The sequence below is a fragment of the Natator depressus genome, chromosome 28, assembly GCF_965152275.1.
Source record: "Natator depressus isolate rNatDep1 chromosome 28, rNatDep2.hap1, whole genome shotgun sequence".
NCBI classification, from domain to species: domain Eukaryota; kingdom Metazoa; phylum Chordata; order Testudines; family Cheloniidae; genus Natator; species Natator depressus.
In genome coordinates this window covers 485027-509309 of record NC_134261.1, presented here as the reverse complement: position 1 = coordinate 509309, position 24283 = coordinate 485027, and the positions used below count along the sequence as shown (strand labels likewise).

Genomic DNA, 24283 nt, shown 5'->3' with positions numbered 1-24283 from the left:
ATTAGATGCGTTGCATCCGAGAGTGCTAAAGGAGTTGACGGATGTGATCACAGAGCCATTGGCCATTATCTTTGAAAACTCATGGCGATCGGGGGAAGTCCCGGATGACAGGAAAAAGGCTAATATAGTGCCCATCTTTTAAAAAGAGAAGGAGGAGGATCCTGGGAACTACAGGCCAGTCAGCCTCACCTCAGTCCCTGGAAAAATCATGGAGCAGGTCCTCAAGGAATCAATTCTGAAGCACTTAGAGGAGAGGAAAGTGATCAGGAACAGTCAGCATGGATTCACCAAGGGCAAGTCATGCCTGACCAACCAGATTGCCGCCTATGGCGAGATAACTGGCTCTGTGAATGAGGGGAAAGTGGTGGACGTGGTGTTCCTTGACTTTAGCAAAGCTTTTGACACGGTCTCCCACAGTATTCTTGCCAGCAAGTATGGGCTGGATGAATGGACTATAAGGTGGATAGAAAGTTGGCTAGATTGTTGGGCTCAATGGGTAGTGATCAATGGCTCCATGTCTAGTTGGCAGCCAGTATCAAGCGGAGTGCCCAAAGGGTCGGTCCTCGGGCCAGTTTTGTTCAATATCTTCACAAATGATCTGGAGGATGGTGTGGATTGCACCCTCATCAAGTTTGCAGATGACGCTAAACTGGGAGGAGAGGTAGATATGCTGGAGGGTAGGGATAGGATACAGAGGGCCCTCGACAAATTAGAGGATTGGGCCAAAAGAAATCTGATGAGGTTCAACAAGGACAAGTGCAGAGTCCTGCACTTAGGACAGGAGAATCCCATGCACCGCTACAGACTAGGGACCGAATGGCTCGGCAGCAGTTCGCCAGGACCTAGGGGTTACAGTGGACAAGAAGATGGATATGAGTCAGCAGTGTGCCATTGTTGCCAAGAAGGCCAATGGCATTTTGGGATGTATAAGTAGGGGCATTGCCAGCAGATCGAGGGACGTGATCGTTCCCCTCTATTTGACATGGGTGAGGCCTCGGCTAGAGTACTGTGTCCAGTTTTGGAAGCCACACTACAAGAAGGATGTGAAAAAATTGGAAAACATCCAGCGGAGGACAACAAAAATGATTAGGGGGCTGGGGCACATGACTTATGAGGAGAGGCTGAGGGAACTGGGATTGTTTAGTCTGCAGAAGAGAAGAACAAAGGGGGATTTGATAGCTGCTTTCAACTACCTGAAAGGGGGTTCCAAAGAGGATGGATCTAGACTGTTCTCTGTGGTAGCAGATGACATAACAAAGAGTAATGGTCTCAAGTTGCAGTGGGGGAGGTTTAGGTTGGATATTAGGAAAAACTTTTTCACTGGGAGGGTGGTGGAACACTGGAATGGGTTCCCTAGGGAGGTGGTGGAATCTCCTTCCTTAGAAGTTTTTAAGGTCAGGCTTGACAAAGCCCTGGCTGGGATGATTTAGTTGGGGATTGGTCCTGCTTTGAGCAGGGGGTTGGACTCTCACTAGATGACCTCCTGAGGTCCCTTCCAACCCTGATATTCTATGATTCTAATCTCTCTACCTATCTATCTATCCCCATACACGCTAGCTATGTAGCTAGCTACTTATCTATCCCCACAACCTTCTACCCGCCTATCCAAATGTCTGTCTAATCATAGAGAAGTGGGGCTGGGTGGGACCTCGAGAGGGCATCCAGTCCAGATCCCTGCAATGAGGCAGAGCCAAGTAACTCTAGACCATCTGTGTCAGGCGTTTGTCCAACCTGCCCTAAAAACCCTTCCGTGACAGGGACTCCTCCAGCTTCTTGTGTCACCTGAGAGCCAAAAAGTGTTTCCTGGTCTCTCTCTGCATTCCTCACCTCTGAGATCTTTGGCATGCAGGGCACGAAGGACGGGCTCTCGACAGGCCCCATGCACCCAGGGAACGTGTCTCTTCTCACTTCAGCTGTGGCACTGACAGTCTAATTCCCCACCCCCCTCCACTCCTGGCACTGATAAGAAATCTCCCAGCTGCTGATTTATTAGCCTCATCGACCTTTGAAATTTACCAGAACAATTTCCCGCATTCCTCTGCCCAGCCCGAGAAAGCCGAGTGTCCCACCCCACACCCGGGAGCCAGTGTCCCTGGTTCCAGCCCCCCTGTTCAGTGCACTCCCAGCCCTCGAAAGGTGCGCACGGCCTCCGTTACCGCGTCTATGGATTATGCCCCAGACTCTTCTCCCAAAGGATGAAGACGCTTTGGGTCTCCCTGCTCCTCGCGCACCTCGCATCCTCCGTCTCTTCGGCAGGTGAGTGGGGCCCTGGAGTGCTAGACCGTTTGGCTTCTCCTCGCAGAGCGGGGTGCGGCTCATGGTCTTGGCCAGAAAGGGGCAGCTGGGGGATTCCCAACACAGCCAGAGCCCCAACACCCCTAAACATCACAGAGTATAAATCCAAAGAGACCCCAGGCTGAATTAACTTCACTACAGCAGGTCAGTGTCAAAACCAGGCCAGCTCCATTTCAAGATTGCCAGCAATGGAGAATCCACCAGTCCCCTTGGTAAATTGTCCCAAGGGGTAATTAGCCTCCATGATAAAAAAAGTACATCTTATTTCCAGTGTGATTTGTTTTTTTGTCTTGCTTCAACTTCCGGCCAGTGGCTCTTGCTAAATTCTTTTCTTGCTCGCTCAAAGGGAAGCTCTGCTAGCCAATTTCTCAGTCATGGAGCTCAGTTTTTGCAGCACAACCTTTGTACTAGATTTTATCCTCTATGTGCTGCTGGGCTCTGTTCCTGGGCCGCTCAGATTTTGGTGTTCCGACAATAGATAGAGGGTTGGAGTAAAAGTTTATTGGTTTCCAATCACTGTCTGGGAGCTCTCCTGGTATTTCACAGTGCCAAGTTCTGATGTTCCAGCCTCCTGCGTTGGTTTCCCCATTATTTCATTGCAATCAAAGTAAATCCCGGTGCTTGTCCAGGTTACAGCACTGTGAACCTTGTGAGAGCTGCCATCTCCCATTGCATACCCCCACCTGCCCTCCCCCCTCAGCTCTGCATCTGCCAGCCTCACTCTGTCCCTCTGCTGCCTTGGGGGCCAATAGGAATTTTGGTGGGGACAGATTTGGACAGGGGTGTGATTCTTCCTTTGCAAGAGAGCTAACAATGGCCCCACCAGGCAGAGGTGGTGGAGAATGACCTCGTCTCCCTGCCTGTGCCTGGCACCAGCTGACTTCACCAGCTCAGAAGCGAAACAGAACGGGCTCTGGGGGCGAAGTTGTGTTCTTCTCTGTGAGTTCTGGGCAATGCAGCAAGGACAGACCAATGTGCAAAGTGAGCTAGCTGGAACCGTAGCCCAAACTGGCCAAGGCTGGGTGGGCTGAGGAGCTGGGCACAGCTTGTGGATTAGACACTGCATCCAAGCTGGCTGCAGCCATGGCCCCCAGATGCCATGCGCTTCTGGAATCCAGCTCAATGTGCTCTGGTCCTGTCTCACTCTCCCTCCATGTGTTCACATCTTGTTACCTGCACAAAATTCTCTGTTACTCACACACTCAAGGGCACCCACTTTTACCCAGTTCCTAGGGCTTAAGGCATAACCCTTGAGTGTGTGTGTCAAAGTTTCTCCCCCACTCTGAACTCTAGGGTACAGATGTGGGGACCTGCATGAAAACCTCTGAAGCTTACTTTCACTAGCTTAGGTTAAAACTTCCCCAAGGTACAAATTAATTTTATCCTTTGTTCCTGGATCTCCACTGCCACCACCAAACTCTAACTGGGTTTACTGGGAAACGTAGTTTGGACATGTCTTTCCCCCCCCCACAATCCACCCAACCCTTGCACCCCACTTCCTGGGAAAGGTTTGGTAAAAATCCTCACCAATTTGCATAGGTGAGCACAGACCCAAACCCTTGGATCTGAGAACAATGAAAAAACATTCAGTTTTCTTACAAGAAGACTTTTAATAGAAGTAAAGAAATCCCCTCTGTAAAATCAGGATGGTAGATACCTTACAGGGTAATTAGATTCAAAACATAGAGAATCCCTCTAGGCAAAACCTTAAGTTACAAAAAAGACACACAGACAGGAATAGTCATTCTATTCAGCACAGTTCCTTTCTCAGCCATTTAAAGAAATCATAATCTAACACATACCTAGCTAGATTACTTACTAAAAGTTCTAAGACTCCATTCCTGTTCTATCCCCAGCAAAAGCAGCATACAGACAACCACAGACCCTTTGTTTCTCTCCCTCCTCCCAGCTTTTGAAAGTATCTTGTCTCCTCATTGGTCATTTTGGTCAGGTGCCAGCGAGGTTACCTTTAGCTTCTTAACCCTTTACAGGTGAGAGGATTTTTCCTCTGGCCAGGAGGGATTTTAAAGGGGTTTACCCTTCCCTTTATATTTATGACAGTGTGAGTAACAAAGAATTTTGTGCAGGTAACAAATTTGGTGGAGAATGAGGGCAAGCAGAAGAAAGGGACCCATGGGCAGAAAAGTTTCCCAGGGTATGGGCCAAAAATAAATTAGAATGTGGAAAAAGTGACACTGAGGTTTTAATCCGCGGACCTGACCCCCCTCCACAGTGCCAGTACAAGTATCCTTTAGAAGCAGAGGAAGGAATACATTCTACCATTACAAGCCTGTTAGAAAAGGGTGTCGTGCAAATGGCTAGTATTAACAATGCCCTGATTTCTGGTCACCACAGCAACCTCAGAACCAGGCTCCGGCTGCCTTGTTTGGTTCCACCTTTCCCCTCAGCTTCCCCGCGGGGCATTTGCCAAGGTTGCTGGCTCTTGGCTCACGGAGGCACAACGTGAATGGCCTGGCCAGCGGGTCCTTGATTGTCAACCTTCCATTCAGATACCCACAGGCCATTCATTTATGTGGCTGTATCTGGTCCTGTACATGCCACCCCGAGTGCCTAACTCCCATTTACACTCAGTGCATCACAGCACAAGCGGACATGTCAATCCCATGAAAAAATGAAGAAATTGGGCTTGTTTTTGGCTTAATTGGTTTGTGAGTTGTTTGTTGGCTAGTTTTTGGCTTAATTGGCTTGTGAGTTGCTTGTTGGCTAGTTTTTGGCTTGTAGCTTGTTGCTTGTTTGGCTTGTTGTAACTTGTTGCTTCTTTTTTTGATTGGCTCCCAGCAAGCAGGGGCAAGGGGCAAGCAGGGGAGAGACTCAGGGGTGCACAGAGGGCCCACCACAGTCCCAGACTGCATGCCAGGAGGATCTAATCACAGAGTGTTGGGTTTCTTAGGGATTGGCTTGTTATGGCCTTGTTTTGAAATGGGACTAGCTTGATTTTTGTCTTATTGTGAAGCTCAGGGTGCTTATTTACCCCGTGAAAGTTGGCAACTGTGAGCACAAGGTGAGCAGGGTAAACTGAGGCACAAATAGGTTCATAAAAATATTACCAAAACTGTCCACATTCATCATAGATAGATAGAAGGGTGTTTGTGGAGAGGGAAGGAGGAAGGGATAGATAGAGGGGGTTCCTGAGGATGGATGGTGTGACAAAGTTCCTCCTCTACCTTGGTGGGTCTTGCGCTTATTGGCGGATTTGCTCACCTTGGAGAGTCACAGCAGCCCTCAGTTTGGCCGTTTTTGTGAACCCACAGTCCAGGTCAACTCCTCCGGTATCAAGTAGGGAGTTGTGGGGGATGGAGGGATTGGGGGAACCCGGGCCTGCCCTCTACTCCGGGTTCCAGCCCAGGGCCCTGTGGATTGCAGCTGTCTACAGTAGCTCCTGTAACAGCTGCGTGACAGCTACAACTCCCTTGGGCTACTTCGCCATGGCCTCCTCCCAACACCTTCTTTATTCTCACCACAGGACCTTCCTCCTGATATCTGATAATGCTTGTACTTCTCAGTCTTCCAGTAGTACGCCTTCTCACTCTCAGCTTCTTGCACCTCTTGCTCTCAGCTCCTCGCACACACACCACAAACTGAAGTGAGCTCCTTTTTAAACCCAGGTGCCCTGATTAGCCTGCCTGTCTTAATTGATTCTGGCAGGTTCTTGATTGGCTGCAGGTGTTCTAATCAGCCTGTCTGCCTTAATTGTTTCCAGAAAGTTCCTGATTGTTCTGGAACCTTCCCTGTTACCTTACCCAGGGGAAAGGGACCTACTTAATATGGGGCTAATATATCTGCCTTCTATCACTCTCCTGTAGCCATCTGGCCTGACCTGGTCACAATGGACAGAGATCCCCATATGCACCCCTCTACTCATCTATCCCCATACGCACCCCTCTATCTATTTCTCCCCATACACACATCTATCTATCTATCTATTCCCTTACCCCCGCCCTATCCATCCATTCTTGGGGATTGGGGATCTTTGTTTTCTCCTGGTCTGTCCAGTCCAGGCCCCTTTCCAGCCCAGGCCCCTTTCTCCATGGACGAGGCATCAAAGGCTGGGTCGTGGCATTGGGGGGTCCTGCATTAATCACCCTCCAGTGATTCCTGTTTACACACACACACACCCTGACCCTGGGGAGCCATGACAACACAAACACCTGCAAGACTTAACACCACCAAAGTCCATGAATGCTCTACATACCCATGGACATTTCCATTCATTCAAGGTCCGGCTCATAAAGCTGCTGATAAGATTTATAAAGGTGATATCAAGGCAGCTAAACTCTGTACCTAAAGCTGAGTTTTGTTTTGTGTCAGCCTTGTTGTTTACATCAGAAGTCCAGCAGGGGTTTCCCCTACCTCCAGCCCTTGCTGCTTGGGCGCAGGATGACATTCCTGAGATGGTACCAGTAATTCTGTTAATTAGTTTAATTAATTATGAACTGGATCATTTCAGGCATTTAGCAGCTTGTGTCATTCTCTGTTCCTTGTCCTGATCGATCTTACCCATGGCAAAACGCAGAGATTGCAAACTCTGCTGATGGGACAAGTCATCCAAGTGTTGTGTGCCAGCCCGACTTGAAGAGCCGATGTTGCAATTAAGCAATTTTCATCTCATCTAATCTAATATAGGGTACAGTAGGGTCGGGGCTACAGTTTATGTAACTCTAGGTGGGGACATGATGACATGAGCGCTAACTCAGCCAATCGTCACCCTTCTTCAACAGCTAATTTGCATGCTGGGTGTCATCGGTCCAGCCATGCATGTTAAGAGTTCTCATTGGCTGATGATTTGGACAATCTCTTGTGGCTCTTTAAAGGTCATGTGCTTGGGCATGGGTGCTTGAAAAGCTCCTTCTAGCATGACTGACTCTACTGTGCATTGAGGTGGCACTGCTGGGGAAACTGAGGCAGGAGCACAGGGCTCGCCCTAGATGCACAGAGCCATTGGGACTCAGAGAACGAACTCTAGGGCTGGCCTTGCTAACACAGCCCTATGAACCAATAGATCAACTGCAAATCCAAGGGCCAGATTCATCATTTTATTTTGGCAGCTTTGCACGGTTCTGGGGGTGCAAAGCAGGTGGGAACCCGAAGCCAACTGGCAGGTGCCCTCGGGCTGCTCTGCACTCCTCTGATGGACCAGTGAATTACTCTTAAGAACTCAAAGGTAAAAATGAGTTAAGGTTGGTAGTTGATACGACATCTTCAAATCATTGGGTTCATTGTTTAGCATTTGTGTAGGAAATTTGAACTCGTTAGCAAAACAAAAAGGCAAACGTGGAAGTGCCAAGACAAAACCAAACCATGGAGGTCAGGTGGAGGCTGCGTGTTAGTAATGAAAGGGTAAAGGCACTTCAGGGAGGATGTGGTGATCCTCATGTGTTTCCCAGCTAGCTCAAGCACTGCAAAGCCAAGGAATCCAGGGTAAGGCCACACTGAAAGGCAATCCAGTCAGGTTAAAATCTGGAAACGCACAGGTCAGGCACCCACAGAGCTTTAGTTGTGCCCCTGTAGTGACCACAAGAGGAAAAAAACCAAGTAACGTGTCTTTAAAAATTAGTTTAATCTAATGTGGGACCAGAGAATAATAGATTCTAAAGCCAGAAGCAGGAGTAGAGATGTAATTTTACCTCAGTATTTGGCCTGAGTGCAACCACAGGGGCGACTGGAGTTCGGTGGCCAGTTCCGGTGCCCACAGTTCCAGCTGGAGGGTGATTAAATCGGAGAGGGGTCAGAGAAGAGCCAGAAGAAGGATTAAAAACCCTGCCTACAAGTGAGAGACTCCAGGAGCTCATTAGCTTAACGAAGAGAAGGTGAAGGGGTGACTGATCCTGGTCTGTAAGTACCAACGTGGGGAACAAATAGTTAGTAATGGGCTCTTCAATCTAGCCCAGGCAGATCTAACAGGATCCAAAGGCTGGAAGTTGAAGTTAGACAAATTCAGATCGGAAATAAGGTGTACATTTTTAATGGCAAGAGTCCTTAACCCTTGGAACAATTTCCCAAGGGTCATGGTAGATTCTTCATCAGTGACATTTTAAAATCAAGATGGTGTGTTTCTCTACCAAATCTCCAGCCTCTGCCATACAGGGGGCCAGACACTAGATCAGCGATTCTCAAACTTTAGCAACCCGAGGACTCCATTTTGATTTAAAAAATTTTGGGGTCTCCCAAGGCCCACCGCTCAGCTCTTGCCTCACCCCTTCTCTGAGGCCCCACCCCCACTCATTCCATCCCCCCTCCCTCCATCGCTCGCTCTCCCCCACCCTCACTCACTTTCAGTGGGCTTGGGCAGCGGGTTGGGGTGCAGAAGGGGGTGTGCACTCTGTGAGGGAGTTTGGGTGTGGGGTACAGGCTCTTGGCTGGGGCAGGGGGGTTGGGATGCGGGAGGGGATAAGGGGTATGGGCTCCAGCCAAGTGACGCTTACCTCGGGGGGCTCCCAAAAGAGACCAGCACATCCCTCTGGGAGCGGCTCCTAGGCGGGAGGGCCGGGGGGTCTCTGTGTGCTGCCCCTGCCTGCAGGCACCACATCCGCTGCTCCCATTGGCCACAGTTCCCAGCCAATGGGAGCTGCAGAGTCAGCGCTTGTGGCAGGGGCAGCGCGCGGAGACCCCCTTCTGCCCCCTAGGGGCAGCAGGGACTTGCCAGCCACTTCTGGGAGCTGCAACCTGAGCCGGGGCACGTAGGAAGTCTGCCTTAGCCCTCCTGTGCCACCAGATTTCTACCATGCTGGAGACATTGGGAGGGACAGAGCGGAGTTGAGGGAGGGAGCAGGAGGAATTGATCAACGTGGACGCCAGTTTCAGAAACACTGCATGAGTTGAAAACAATGTTTCCTCCTGGCTTTGAAATCTTTGCATTTCTGAGTCTATAGATGGATGCCTGCTGCTCTATGGGAACATGCTCCCTGACCACACACTCACAATCTCCACCTACCTCTCCCAGTTCCATTGGACTCCTGGGTTCTCTCCCCAACCCTGGGAGGGAAATGTGGGTCTTTTCTGAATGGATCTGTGAGGGTAGTGGGGGGGCAGGACTCCCGGGTTCTCATTCCAGCTCTGGGAGGGGAGTGGGAGCTGGTGAGTTAGAGCAGGGGGTCTGGGAGCCAGGACTCCTGGGTTCTCTCCCCGGCACTGGGAGGGGTGTGTGGGCTCGTGGGTTAGAGCATGGAGGTGGGGGCTGAGAGCCAGGAATCCCTGTTCTCTCCCCAGCTCTGGGAGTGAGGGGGGGGTCTGGTGGATTAGAGAAGGGGGACTGGGAGCCAGGACTCCTGGGTTCTTTCATCAGCTCTCGAAGGGAAATGTGGGTCTTTTACCTGAATTTGGATCATGTCCTGATTCATGCTGAATACCAGATGTGGCATATTGTCTCTTTCAGTCTCCTGCAAAAATGGGGGAACAGTTGTGGGAACCAAATGTGCCTGCCCACCCGGTTTTACTGGTACTTTGTGTGAGACCGGTAACAACTCCTTGGCCTGCCAGAACGGGAGCACTCCTGTTGGTACTGAATGTGTCTGCCCACCTGGTTATACTGGTACCTGGTGTGAGAAAAAGAACAACACCACAGCCTGCCAAAACGGTGCCACGGCATTGGGAACGGAGTGCATCTGCCCACTCGGATACTGGGGTTCCTTGTGCGAGAATGAGGATACAACTACCACGTGCTTGAACGGCGGAACACCAGTCGGAACAGCATGCAAATGTCCACCCACTTACTGGGGATTGCGGTGTGAATGCAACGTAACAGAAATTTCCACCACCACCACCACCACCTCAACTGACACAACTACCGTAAAAACGACCTCCACTGTCCCTACCACCTCCACTGACACGACGACCCTCACCACCACCTCCACTGTCCCCACCACCTCCAGTGATACGACGACCCTCACCACCACCTCCACTGTCCCCACCACCTCCACTGACACCACGACCCTCACCACCACCTCCACTGTCCCCACCACCTCCACTGACACGACGACCCTCACCACCACCTCCACTGTCCCCACCACCTCCACTGACACCACGACCCTCACCACCACTTCCACTGTCCCCACCACCTCCACTGACACGACAACCCTCACCACCACCTCCACTGTCCCCACCACCTCCACTGACACCACGACCCTCACCACCACCTCCACTGTCCCCACCACCTCCACTGACACGACGACCCTCACCACCACCTCCACTGTCCCCACCACCTCCACTGACACGACGACCCTTACCACCACCTCCACTGTCCCCACCACCTCCACTGACACCACGACCCTCACCACCACCTCCACTGTCCCCACCACCACCTCCACTGACACGACGACCCTCACCACCACCTCCACTGTCCCCACCACCTCCATTGACACGACGACCCTCACCACCACCTCCACTGTCCCCACCACCTCCACTGACACGACGACCCTCACCACCACCTCCACTGTCCCCACCACCTCAACTGACACGACGACCCTCACCACCACCTCCACTGTCCCCACCACCTCCACTGACACCACGACCCTCACCACCACCTCCACTGTCCCCACAACCTCCACTGACACCACGACCCTCACCACCACCTCCACTGTCCCCACCACCTCCACTGACACCACGACCCTCACCACCACCTCCACTGTCCCCACCACCTCCACTGACACGACGACCCTCACCACCACCTCCACTGTCCCCACCACCTCCACTGACACCACGACCCTCACCACCACCTCCACTGTCCCCACCACCTCCACTGACACCACGACCCTCACCACCACCTCCACTGTCCCCACCACCTCCACTGACACGACGACCCTCACCACCACCGCCACTGTCCCCACCACCTCCACTGACACGACGACCCTCACCACCACCTCCACTGTCCCCACCACCTCCACTGACACCACGACCCTCACCACCACCTCCACTGTCCCCACCACCTCCACTGACACCACGACCCTCACCACCACCTCCACTGTCCCCACCACCTCCACTGACACGACGACCCTCACCACCACCTCCACTGTCCCCACCACCACCTCCACTGACACGACGACCCTCACCACCACCTCCACTGTCCCCACCACCTCCACTGACACGACGACCCTCACCACCTCCACTGTCCCCACCACCTTCACTGACACGACGACCCTCACCACCACCTCCACTGTCCCCACCACCACCTCCACTGACACGACGACCCTCACCACCACCTCCACTGTCCCCACCACCTCCACTGACACGACGACCCTCACCACCACCTCCACTATCCCCACCACCTCCACTGACACGACAACCCTCACCACCACCTCCACTGTCCCCACCACCTCCACTGTCCCCACCACCTCCACTGACACGACGACCCTCACCACCTCCTCCACTGTCCCCACCACCTCCACTGACACGACGACCCTCACCACCACCTCCACTGTCCCCACCACCTCCACTGACACGACGACCCTCACCACCACCTCCACTGTCCCCACCACCTCCACTGACACCACGACCCTCACCACCACCTCCACTGTCCCCACAACCTCCACTGAAACCACGACCCTCACCACCACCTCCACTGTCCCCACCACCTCCACTGACACGACGACCCCCACCACCTCCTCCACTGTCCCCACCACCTCCACTGACACGACGACCGTCACCACCACCTCCACTGTCCCCACCACCTCCACTGACACCACGACCCTCACCACCACCTCCACTATCCCCACCACCTCCACTGACACGACGACCCTCACCACCACCTCCACTGTCCCCACCACCTCCACTGACACCACGACCCTCACCACCACCTCCACTGTCCCCACCACCTCCACTGACACCACGACCCTCACCACTACCTCCACTGTCCCCACCACCTCCACTGACACGACGACCCTCACCACCACTTCCACTGTCCCCACCACCTCCACTGACACGACGACCCTCACCACCACTTCCACTGTCCCCACCACCTCCACTGTAATGACAACCCTCACCACCACCTCCACTCTCCCCACCACCTCCACTGACACGACGACCCTCACCACCACCTCCACTGTCCCCACCACCTCCACTGACACCACGACCCTCACCACCACCTCCACTGTCCCCACCACCTCCACTGACACGACGACCCTCACCACCACCTCCACTGTCCCCACCACCTCCACTGACACGACGACCCTCACCACCTCCTCCACTGTCCCCACCACCTCCACTGACACGACGACCCTCACCACCACTTCCACTGTCCCCACCACCTCCACTGACACGACGACCCTCACCACCACTTCCACTGTCCCCACCACCTCCACTGACACGACGACCCTCACCACTACCTCCACTGTCCCCACCACCTCCACAGACACGACGACCCTCACCACCAAATCCACTGTCCCCACCACCTCCACTGACACCACGACCCTCACCACCACCTCCACTGTCCCCACCACTTCCACTGACACGACGACCCTCACCACCACCTCCACTTTCCCCACCACCTCCACTGACACCACGACCCTCACCACCACCTCCACTGTCCCCACCACCACCTCCACTGACACGACGACCCTCACCACCACCTCCACTGTCCCCACCACCTCCACTGACACGACGACCCTCACCACCACCTCCACTGTCCCCACCACCTCCACTGACACGACGACCCTCACCACCTCCTCCACTGTCCCCACCACCTCCACTGACACGACGACCCTCACCACCACCTCCACTGTCCCCACCACCTCCATTGACACGACGACCCTCTCCACCACCTCCACTGTCCCCACCACCTCCACTGACACCACGACCCTCACCACCACCTCCACTGTCCCCACCACCTCCACTGACACGACGACCCTCACCACCACCTCCACTGTCCCCACCACCTCCACTGACACCACGACCCTCACCACCACCTCCACTGTCCCCACCACCTCCACTGACACCACGACCCTCACCACCACCTCCACTGTCCCCACCACCTCCACTGACACGACGACCCTCACCACCACCTCCACTGTCCCCACCACCTCCACTGACACGACGACCCTCACCACCACCTCCACTGTCCCCACCACCTCCACTGACACCACGACCCTCACCACCACCTCCACTGTCCCCACCACCTCCACTGACACCACGACCCTCACCACCACCTCCACTGTCCCCACCACCTCCACTGACACGACGACCCTCACCACCTCCTCCACTGTCCCCACCACCTCCACTGACATGACGACCCTCACCACCACCTCCACTGTCCCCACCACCTCCACTGACACCACGACCCTCACCACCACCTCCACTGTCCCCACCACCTCCACTGACACGACGACGACCCTCACCACCACCTCCACTGTCCCCACCACCTCCACTGTAACAACAACCATCACCACCACCTCCACCTTCCCCACCACCACCTCCACTGACACGACGACCCACAGCACCACCTCCACTGTCCCCACCACCTCCAGAGATACGACGACCCTCACCACCACCTCCACTGTCCCCACCACCTCCACTGACACCACGACCCTCACCACCACCTCCACTGTCCCCACCACCTCCACTGACACCACGACCCTCACCACCACCTCCACTGTCCCCACTACCACCTCCACTGACACCACGACGCTCACCACCACCTCCACTGTCCCCACCACCTCCACTGACACGACGACCCTCACCACCACCTCCACTGTCCCCACCACCTCCACTGACACGACGACGCTCACCACCACCTCCACTGTCCCCACCACCTCCACTGACACGACGACCCTCACCACCACCTCCACTGTCCCCACCACCTCCACTGACACGACGACCCTCACCACCACCTCCACTGTCCCCACCACCTCCACTGACACGACGACCCTCACCACCACCTCCACTGTCCCCACCACCTCCACTGACACGACGACCCTCACCACCACCTCCACTGTCCCCACCACCTCCACTGACACGACGACCCTCACCACCACCTCCACTGTCCCCACCACCTCCACTGACACCACGACCCTCACCACCACCTCCACTGTCCCCACCACCTCCACTGACACCACGACCCTCACCACCACTTCCACTGTCCCCACCACCTCCACTGACACGACGACCCTCACCACCACTTCCACTGTCCCCACCACCTCCACTGTAATGACAACCCTCACCACCACCTCCACTCTCCCCACCACCTCCACTGACACGACGACCCTCACCACGACCTCCACTGTCCCCACCACCTCCACTGACACCACGACCCTCACCACCACCTCCACTGTCCCCACCACCTCCACTGACACCACGACCCTCACCACCACCTCCACTGTCCCCACCACCTCCACTGACACGACGACCCTCACCACCTCCTCCACTGTCCCCACCACCTCCACTGACACGACGACCCTCACCACCACTTCCACTGTCCCCACCACCTCCACTGACACCACGACCCTCACCACCACTTCCACTGTCCCCACCACCTCCACTGACACGACGACCCTCACCACTACCTCCACTGTCCCCACCACCTCCACAGACACGACGACCCTCACCACCACCTCCACTGTCCCCACCACCTCCACTGACACGACGACCCTCACCACCTCCTCCACTGTCCCCACCACCTCCACTGACATGACGACCCTCACCACCACCTCCACTGTCCCCACCACCTCCACTGACACCACGACCCTCACCACCACCTCCACTGTCCCCACCACCTCCACTGACACGACGACGACCCTCACCACCACCTCCACTGTCCCCACCACCTCCACTGTAACAACAACCATCACCACCACCTCCACCTTCCCCACCACCACCTCCACTGACACGACGACCCACAGCACCACCTCCACTGTCCCCACCACCTCCAGAGATACGACGACCCTCACCACCACCTCCACTGTCCCCACCACCTCCACTGACACCACGACCCTCACCACCACCTCCACTGTCCCCACCACCTCCACTGACACCACGACCCTCACCACCACCTCCACTGTCCCCACTACCACCTCCACTGACACCACGACGCTCACCACCACCTCCACTGTCCCCACCACCTCCACTGACACGACGACCCTCACCACCACCTCCACTGTCCCCACCACCTCCACTGACACGACGACGCTCACCACCACCTCCACTGTCCCCACCACCTCCACTGACACGACGACCCTCACCACCACCTCCACTGTCCCCACCACCTCCACTGACACGACGACCCTCACCACCACCTCCACTGTCCCCACCACCTCCACTGACACGACGACCCTCACCACCACCTCCACTGTCCCCACCACCTCCACTGACACGACGACCCTCACCACCACCTCCACTGTCCCCACCACCTCCACTGACACCACGACCGTCACCACCACCTCCACTGTCCCCACCACCTCCACTGACACCACGACCCTCACCACCACTTCCACTGTCCCCACCACCTCCACTGACACGACGACCCTCACCACCACTTCCACTGTCCCCACCACCTCCACTGTAATGACAACCCTCACCACCACCTCCACTCTCCCCACCACCTCCACTGACACGACGACCCTCACCACCACCTCCACTGTCCCCACCACCTCCACTGACACCACGACCCTCACCACCACCTCCACTGTCCCCACCACCTCCACTGACACCACGACCCTCACCACCACCTCCACTGTCCCCACCACCTCCACTGACACGACGACCCTCACCACCTCCTCCACTGTCCCCACCACCTCCACTGACACGACGACCCTCACCACCACTTCCACTGTCCCCACCACCTCCACTGACACCACGACCCTCACCACCACTTCCACTGTCCCCACCACCTCCACTGACACGACGACCCTCACCACTACCTCCACTGTCCCCACCACCTCCACAGACACGACGACCCTCACCACCACCTCCACTGTCCCCACCACCTCCACTGACACCACGACCCTCACCACCACCTCCACTGTCCCCACCACCTCCACTGACACGACGACCCTCACCACCACCTCCACTATCCCCACAACCTCCACTGACACCACGACCCTCACCACCACCTCCACTGTCCCCACCACCTCCAGTGATACGACGACCCTCACCACCACCTCCACTGTCCCCACCACCTCCACTGACACGACGACCCTCACCACCACCTCCACTGTCCCCACCACCTCCACTGACACCACGACCCTCACCACCACCTCCACTGTCCCCACCACCACCTCCACTGACATGACAACCCTCACCACCACCTCCACTGTCCCCACCACCACCTCCACTGACACGACGACCCTCACCACCACCTCCACTGTCCCCACCACCTCCACTGACACGACGCCCCTCACCACCACCTCCACTGTCCCCACCACCTCCACTGACATGACAACCCTCACCATCACCTCCACTGTCCCCACCACCACCTCCACTGACACGACGACCCTCACCACCACCTCCACTGTCCCCACCACCTCCACTGACACGACGCCCCTCACCACCACCTCCACTGTCCCCACCACCTCCACTGACACCACGACCCTCACCACCACCTCCACTGTCCCCACCACCTCCAGTGATACGACGACCCTCACCACCACCTCCACTGTCCCCACCACCTCCACTGACACGACGACCCTCACCACCACCTCCACTGTCCCCACCACCTCCACTGACACCACGACCCTCACCACCACCTCCACTGTCCCCACCACCTCCACTGACACCACGACCCTCACCACCACCTCCACTGTCCCCACCACCTCCACTGACACGACGACCCTCACCACCACCTCCACTGTCCCCACCACCTCCACTGACACGACGACCCTCACCACCACCGCCACTGTCCCCACCACCACCTCCACTGACACGACGACCCTCACCACCACCTCCACTGTCCCCACCACCTCCACAGACACGACGACCCTCACCACCACCTCCACTGTCCCCACCACCACCTCCACTGACACGACGACCCTCACCACCACCTCCACTGTCCCCACCACCTCCACTGACACGACGACCCTCACCACCACCTCCACTTTCCCCACCACCTCCACTGACACCACGACCCTCACCACCACCTCCACTGTCCCCACCACCACCTCCACTGACACGACGACCCTCACCACCACCTCCACTGTCCCCACCACCTCCACTGACACCACGACCCTCACCACCACCTCCACTGTCCCCACCACCTCCACTGACACGACGACCCTCACCACCACCTCCACTGTCCCCACCACCTCCACTGACACCACGACCCTCACCACCACCTCCACTGTCCCCACCACTTCCACTGACACCACGACCCTCACCACCACCTCCACTGTCCCCACCACCTCCACTGACACGACGACGCTCACCACCACCTCCACTGTCCCCACCACCTCCACTGACACGACGACCCTCACCACCACCTCCACTGTCCCCACCACCTCCACTGTCCCCACCACCTCCACTGACACGACGACCCTCACCACCTCCTCCACTGTCCCCACCACCTCCACTGACACGACGACCCTCACCACCACCTCCACTGTCCCCACCACCTCCACTGACACGACGACCCTCACCACCACCTCCACTGTCCCCACCACCTCCACTGACACGACGACCCTCACCACCACCTCCACTGTCCCCACCACCTCCACTGACACGACGACCCTCACCACCACCTCCACTGTCCCCACCACCTCCACTGACACCACGACCCTCACCACCACCTCCACTGTCCCCACCACCTCCACTGACACCACGACCCTCACCACCACCTCCACTGTCCCCACCACCTCCAGTGATACGACGACCCTCACCACCACCTCCACTGTCCCCACCACCTCCACTGACACGACGACCCTCACCACCACCTCCACTGTCCCCACCACCTCCACTGACACCACGACCCTCACCACCACCTCCACTGTCCCCACCACCTCCACTGACACGACGACCCTCACCACCACCTCCACTGTCCCCACCACCTCCACTGACACGACGCCCCTCACCACCACCTCCACTGTCCCCACCACCTCCACTGACACCACGACCCTCACCACCACCTCCACTGTCCCCACCACCTCCAGTGATACGACGACCCTCACCACCACCTCCACTGTCCCCACCACCTCCACTGACACGACGACCCTCACCACCACCTCCACTGTCCCCACCACCTCCACTGACACGACGACCCTCACCACCACCTCCACTGTCCCCACCACCTCCACTGACACGACGACCCTCACCACCACCTCCACTGTCCCCACCACCTCCACTGACACGACGACCCTCACCACCACCGCCACTGTCCCCACCACCACCTCCACTGACACGACGACCCTCACCACCACCTCCACTGTCCCCACCACCTCCACAGACACGACGACCCTCACCACCACCTCCACTGTCCCCACCACCACCTCCACTGACACGACGACCCTCACCACCACCTCCACTGTCCCCACCACCTCCACTGACACGACGACCCTCACCACCACCTCCACTTTCCCCACCACCTCCACTGACACCACGACCCTCACCACCACCTCCACTGTCCCCACCACCACCTCCACTGACACGACGACCCTCACCACCACCTCCACTGTCCCCACCACCTCCACTGACACGACGACCCTCACCACCACCTCCACTGTCCCCACCACCTCCACTGACACCACGACCCTCACCACCACCTCCACTGTCCCCACCACCTCCACTGACACCACGACCCTCACCACCACCTCCACTGTCCCCACCACTTCCACTGACACCACGACCCTCACCACCACCTCCACTGTCCCCACCACCTCCACTGACACGACGACGCTCACCACCACCTCCACTGTCCCCACCACCTCCACTGACACCACGACCCTCACCACCACCTCCACTGTCCCCACCACCTCCACTGACACCACGACCCTCACCACCACCTCCACTGTCCCCACCACCTCCACTGACACGACGACCCTCACCACCACCTCCACTGTCCCCACCACCTCCACTGACACCACGACCCTCACCACCACCTCCACTGTCCCCACCACCTCCACTGACACGACGACCCTCACCACCACCTCCACTGTCCCCACCACCTCCACTGACACGACAACCCGCACCACCACCTCCACTGTCCCCACCACCTCCACTGACACGACGACCCTCACCACCTCCTCCACTGTCCCCACCACCTCCACTGACACGACGACCCTCACCACCACCTCCACTGTCCCCACCACCTCCATTGACACGACGACCCTCTCCACCACCTCCACTGTCCCCACCACCTCCACTGACACCACGACCCTCACCACCACCTCCACTGTCCCCACCACCTCCACTGACACGACGACCCTCACCACCACCTCCACTGTCCCCACCACCTCCACTGACACCACGACCCTCACCACCACCTCCACTGTCCCCACCACCTCCACTGACACCACGACCCTCACCACCACCTCCACTGTCCCCACCACCTCCACTGACACCACGACCCTCACCACCACCTCCACTGTCCCCACCACCTCCACTGACACCACGACCCTCACCACCACCTCCACTGTCCCCACCACCTCCACTGACACGACGACCCTCACCACCACTTCCACTGTCCCCACCACCTCCACTGTAACAACAACCCTCACCACCACCTCCACTGTCCCCACCACCACCTCCACGGACACGACGACCCTCACCACCACCTCCACTGTCCCCACCACCTCCACTGACACCACGACCCTCACCACCACCTCCACTGTCCCCACCACCTCCACTGACACGACGACCCTCACCACGACCGCCACTGTCCCCACCACCTCCACTGACAGGACGACCCTCACCACCACTTCCACTGTCCCCACCACCTCCACTGACACGACGACCCTCACCACCACTTCCACTGTCCCCACCACCTCCACTGACACGACGACCCTCACCTCCACCTCCACTGTCCCCACCACCTCCACTGACACCACGACCCTCACCACCACCTCCACTGTCCCCACCACCACCTCCACTGACACGACGACCCTCACCACCACCTCCACTGTCCCCACCACCTCCACTGACACGACGACCCTCACCACCTCCTCCACTGTCCCCACCACCTCCACTGACACGACGATCCTCACCACCACCTCCACTGTCCCCACCACCTCCACTGACACGACGACCCTCACCACCTCCTCCACTGTCCCCACCACCTCCACTGACACAACGACCCTCACCACCACCGCCACTGTCCCCACCACCTCCACTGACACGACGACCCTCACCACCACCTCCACTGTCCCCACCACCTCCACTGACACCACGACCCTCACCACCACCTCCACTGTCCCCACCACCTCCACTGACACCACGACCCTCACCACCACCTCCACTGTCCCCACCACCACCTCCACTGACACGACGACCCTCACCACCACCTCCACTGTCCCCACCACCTCCACTGACACGACGACCCTCACCACCACCTCCACTGTCCCCACCACCTCCACTGACACCACGACCCTCACCACCACCTCCACTGTCCCCACCACCTCCACTGACACCACGACCCTCACCACCACCTCCACTGTCCCCACCACTTCCACTGACACCACGACCCTCACCACCACCTCCACTGTCCCCACCACCTCCACTGACACGACGACGCTCACCACCACCTCCACTGTCCCCACCACCTCCACTGACACCACGACCCTCACCACCACCTCCACTGTCCCCACCACCTCCACTGACACCACGACCCTCACCACCACCTCCACTGTCCCCACCACCTCCACTGACACGACGACCCTCACCACCACCTCCACTGTCCCCACCACCTCCACTGACACCACGACCCTCACCACCACCTCCACTGTCCCCACCACCTCCACTGACACGACGACCCTCACCACCACCTCCACTGTCCCCACCACCTCCACTGACACGACAACCCGCACCACCACCTCCACTGTCCCCACCACCTCCACTGACACGACGACCCTCACCACCTCCTCCACTGTCCCCACCACCTCCACTGACACGACGACCCTCACCACCACCTCCACTGTCCCCACCACCTCCATTGACACGACGACCCTCTCCACCACCTCCACTGTCCCCACCACCTCCACTGACACCACGACCCTCACCACCACCTCCACTGTCCCCACCACCTCCACTGACACGACGACCCTCACCACCACCTCCACTGTCCCCACCACCTCCACTGACACCACGACCCTCACCACCACCTCCACTGTCCCCACCACCTCCACTGACACCACGACCCTCACCACCACCTCCACTGTCCCCACCACCTCCACTGACACCACGACCCTCACCACCACCTCCACTGTCCCCACCACCTCCACTGACACCACGACCCTCACCACCACCTCCACTGTCCCCACCACCTCCACTGACACGACGACCCTCACCACCACTTCCACTGTCCCCACCACCTCCACTGTAACAACAACCCTCACCACCACCTCCACTGTCCCCACCACCACCTCCACGGACACGACGACCCTCACCACCACCTCCACTGTCCCCACCACCTCCACTGACACCACGACCCTCACCACCACCTCCACTGTCCCCACCACCTCCACTGACACGACGACCCTCACCACGACCGCCACTGTCCCCACCACCTCCACTGACAGGACGACCCTCACCACCACTTCCACTGTCCCCACCACCTCCACTGACACGACGACCCTCACCACCACTTCCACTGTCCCCACCACCTCCACTGACACGACGACCCTCACCTCCACCTCCACTGTCCCCACCACCTCCACTGACACCACGACCCTCACCACCACCTCCACTGTCCCCACCACCACCTCCACTGACACGACGACCCTCACCACCACCTCCACTGTCCCCACCACCTCCACTGACACGACGACCCTCACCACCTCCTCCACTGTCCCCACCACCTCCACTGACACGACGATCCTCACCACCACCTCCACTGTCCCCACCACCTCCACTGACACGACGACCCTCACCACCTCCTCCACTGTCCCCACCACCTCCACTGACACAACGACCCTCACCACCACCGCCACTGTCCCCACCACCTCCACTGACACGACGACCCTCACCACCACCTCCACTGTCCCCACCACCTCCACTGACACCACGACCCTCACCACCACCTCCACTGTCCCCACCACCTCCACTGACACCACGACCCTCACCACCACCTCCACTGTCCCCACCACCACCTCCACTGACACGACGACCCTCACCACCACCTCCACTGTCCCCACCACCACCTCCACTGACACGACGACCCTCACCACCACCTCCACTGTCCCCACCACCTCCACTGACACGACGCCCCTCACCACCACCTCCACTGTCCCCACCACCTCCACTGACATGACAACCCTCACCATCACCTCCACTGTCCCCACCACCACCTCCACTGACACGACGACCCTCACCACCACCTCCACTGTCCCCACCACCTCCACTGACACGACGCCCCTCACCACCACCTCCACTGTCCCCACCACCTCCACTGACACCACGACCCTCACCACCACCTCCACTGTCCCCACCACCTCCAGTGATACGACGACCCTCACCACCACCTCCACTGTCCCCACCACCTCCACTGACACGACGACCCTCACCACCACCTCCACTGTCCCCACCACCTCCACTGACACCACGACCCTCACCACCACCTCCACTGTCCCCACCACCTCCACTGACACCACGACCCTCACCACCACCTCCACTGTCCCCACCACCTCCACTGACACGACGACCCTCACCACCACCTCCACTGTCCCCACCACCTCCACTGACACGACGACCCTCACCACCACCGCCACTGTCCCCACCACCACCTCCACTGACACGACGACCCTCACCACCACCTCCACTGTCCCCACCACCTCCACAGACACGACGACCCTCACCACCACCTCCACTGTCCCCACCACCACCTCCACTGACACGACGACCCTCACCACCACCTCCACTGTCCCCACCACCTCCACTGACACGACGACCCTCACCACCACCTCCACTTTCCCCACCACCTCCACTGACACCACGACCCTCACCACCACCTCCACTGTCCCCACCACCACCTCCACTGACACGACGACCCTCACCACCACCTCCACTGTCCCCACCACCTCCACTGACACCACGACCCTCACCACCACCTCCACTGTCCCCACCACCTCCACTGACACGACGACCCTCACCACCACCTCCACTGTCCCCACCACCTCCACTGACACCACGACCCTCACCACCACCTCCACTGTCCCCACCACTTCCACTGACACCACGACCCTCACCACCACCTCCACTGTCCCCACCACCTCCACTGACACGACGACGCTCACCACCACCTCCACTGTCCCCACCACCTCCACTGACACGACGACCCTCACCACCACCTCCACTGTCCCCACCACCTCCACTGTCCCCACCACCTCCACTGACACGACGACCCTCACCACCTCCTCCACTGTCCCCACCACCTCCACTGACACGACGACCCTCACCACCACCTCCACTGTCCCCACCACCTCCACTGACACGACGACCCTCACCACCACCTCCACTGTCCCCACCACCTCCACTGACACGACGACCCTCACCACCACCTCCACTGTCCCCACCACCTCCACTGACACGACGACCCTCACCACCACCTCCACTGTCCCCACCACCTCCACTGACACCACGACCCTCACCACCACCTCCACTGTCCCCACCACCTCCACTGACACCACGACCCTCACCACCACCTCCACTGTCCCCACCACCTCCAGTGATACGACGACCCTCACCACCACCTCCACTGTCCCCACCACCTCCACTGACACGACGACCCTCACCACCACCTCCACTGTCCCCACCACCTCCACTGACACCACGACCCTCACCACCACCTCCACTGTCCCCACCACCTCCACTGACACGACGACCCTCACCACCACCTCCACTGTCCCCA

General features: G+C 58.2%; 1 protein-coding gene across 1 annotated transcript in view; it reads left to right on the top strand.

The window, feature by feature from the left end:
• Nucleotides 1-10477: 10477 nt before the first annotated feature.
• Nucleotides 10478-24283, top strand: part of LOC141978753 (uncharacterized) — a gene marked incomplete at its 5' end in the record, with an annotated part of 32716 nt that continues 18910 nt past the window's right edge. The window contains 3 exons of the mRNA XM_074941071.1: nucleotides 10478-11727; nucleotides 15423-15519; nucleotides 15730-16194. Coding sequence (XP_074797172.1) covers nucleotides 10478-11727; nucleotides 15423-15519; nucleotides 15730-16194 — 1812 coding nt within the window. The remainder of the gene's footprint in view (nucleotides 11728-15422; nucleotides 15520-15729; nucleotides 16195-24283) is intronic.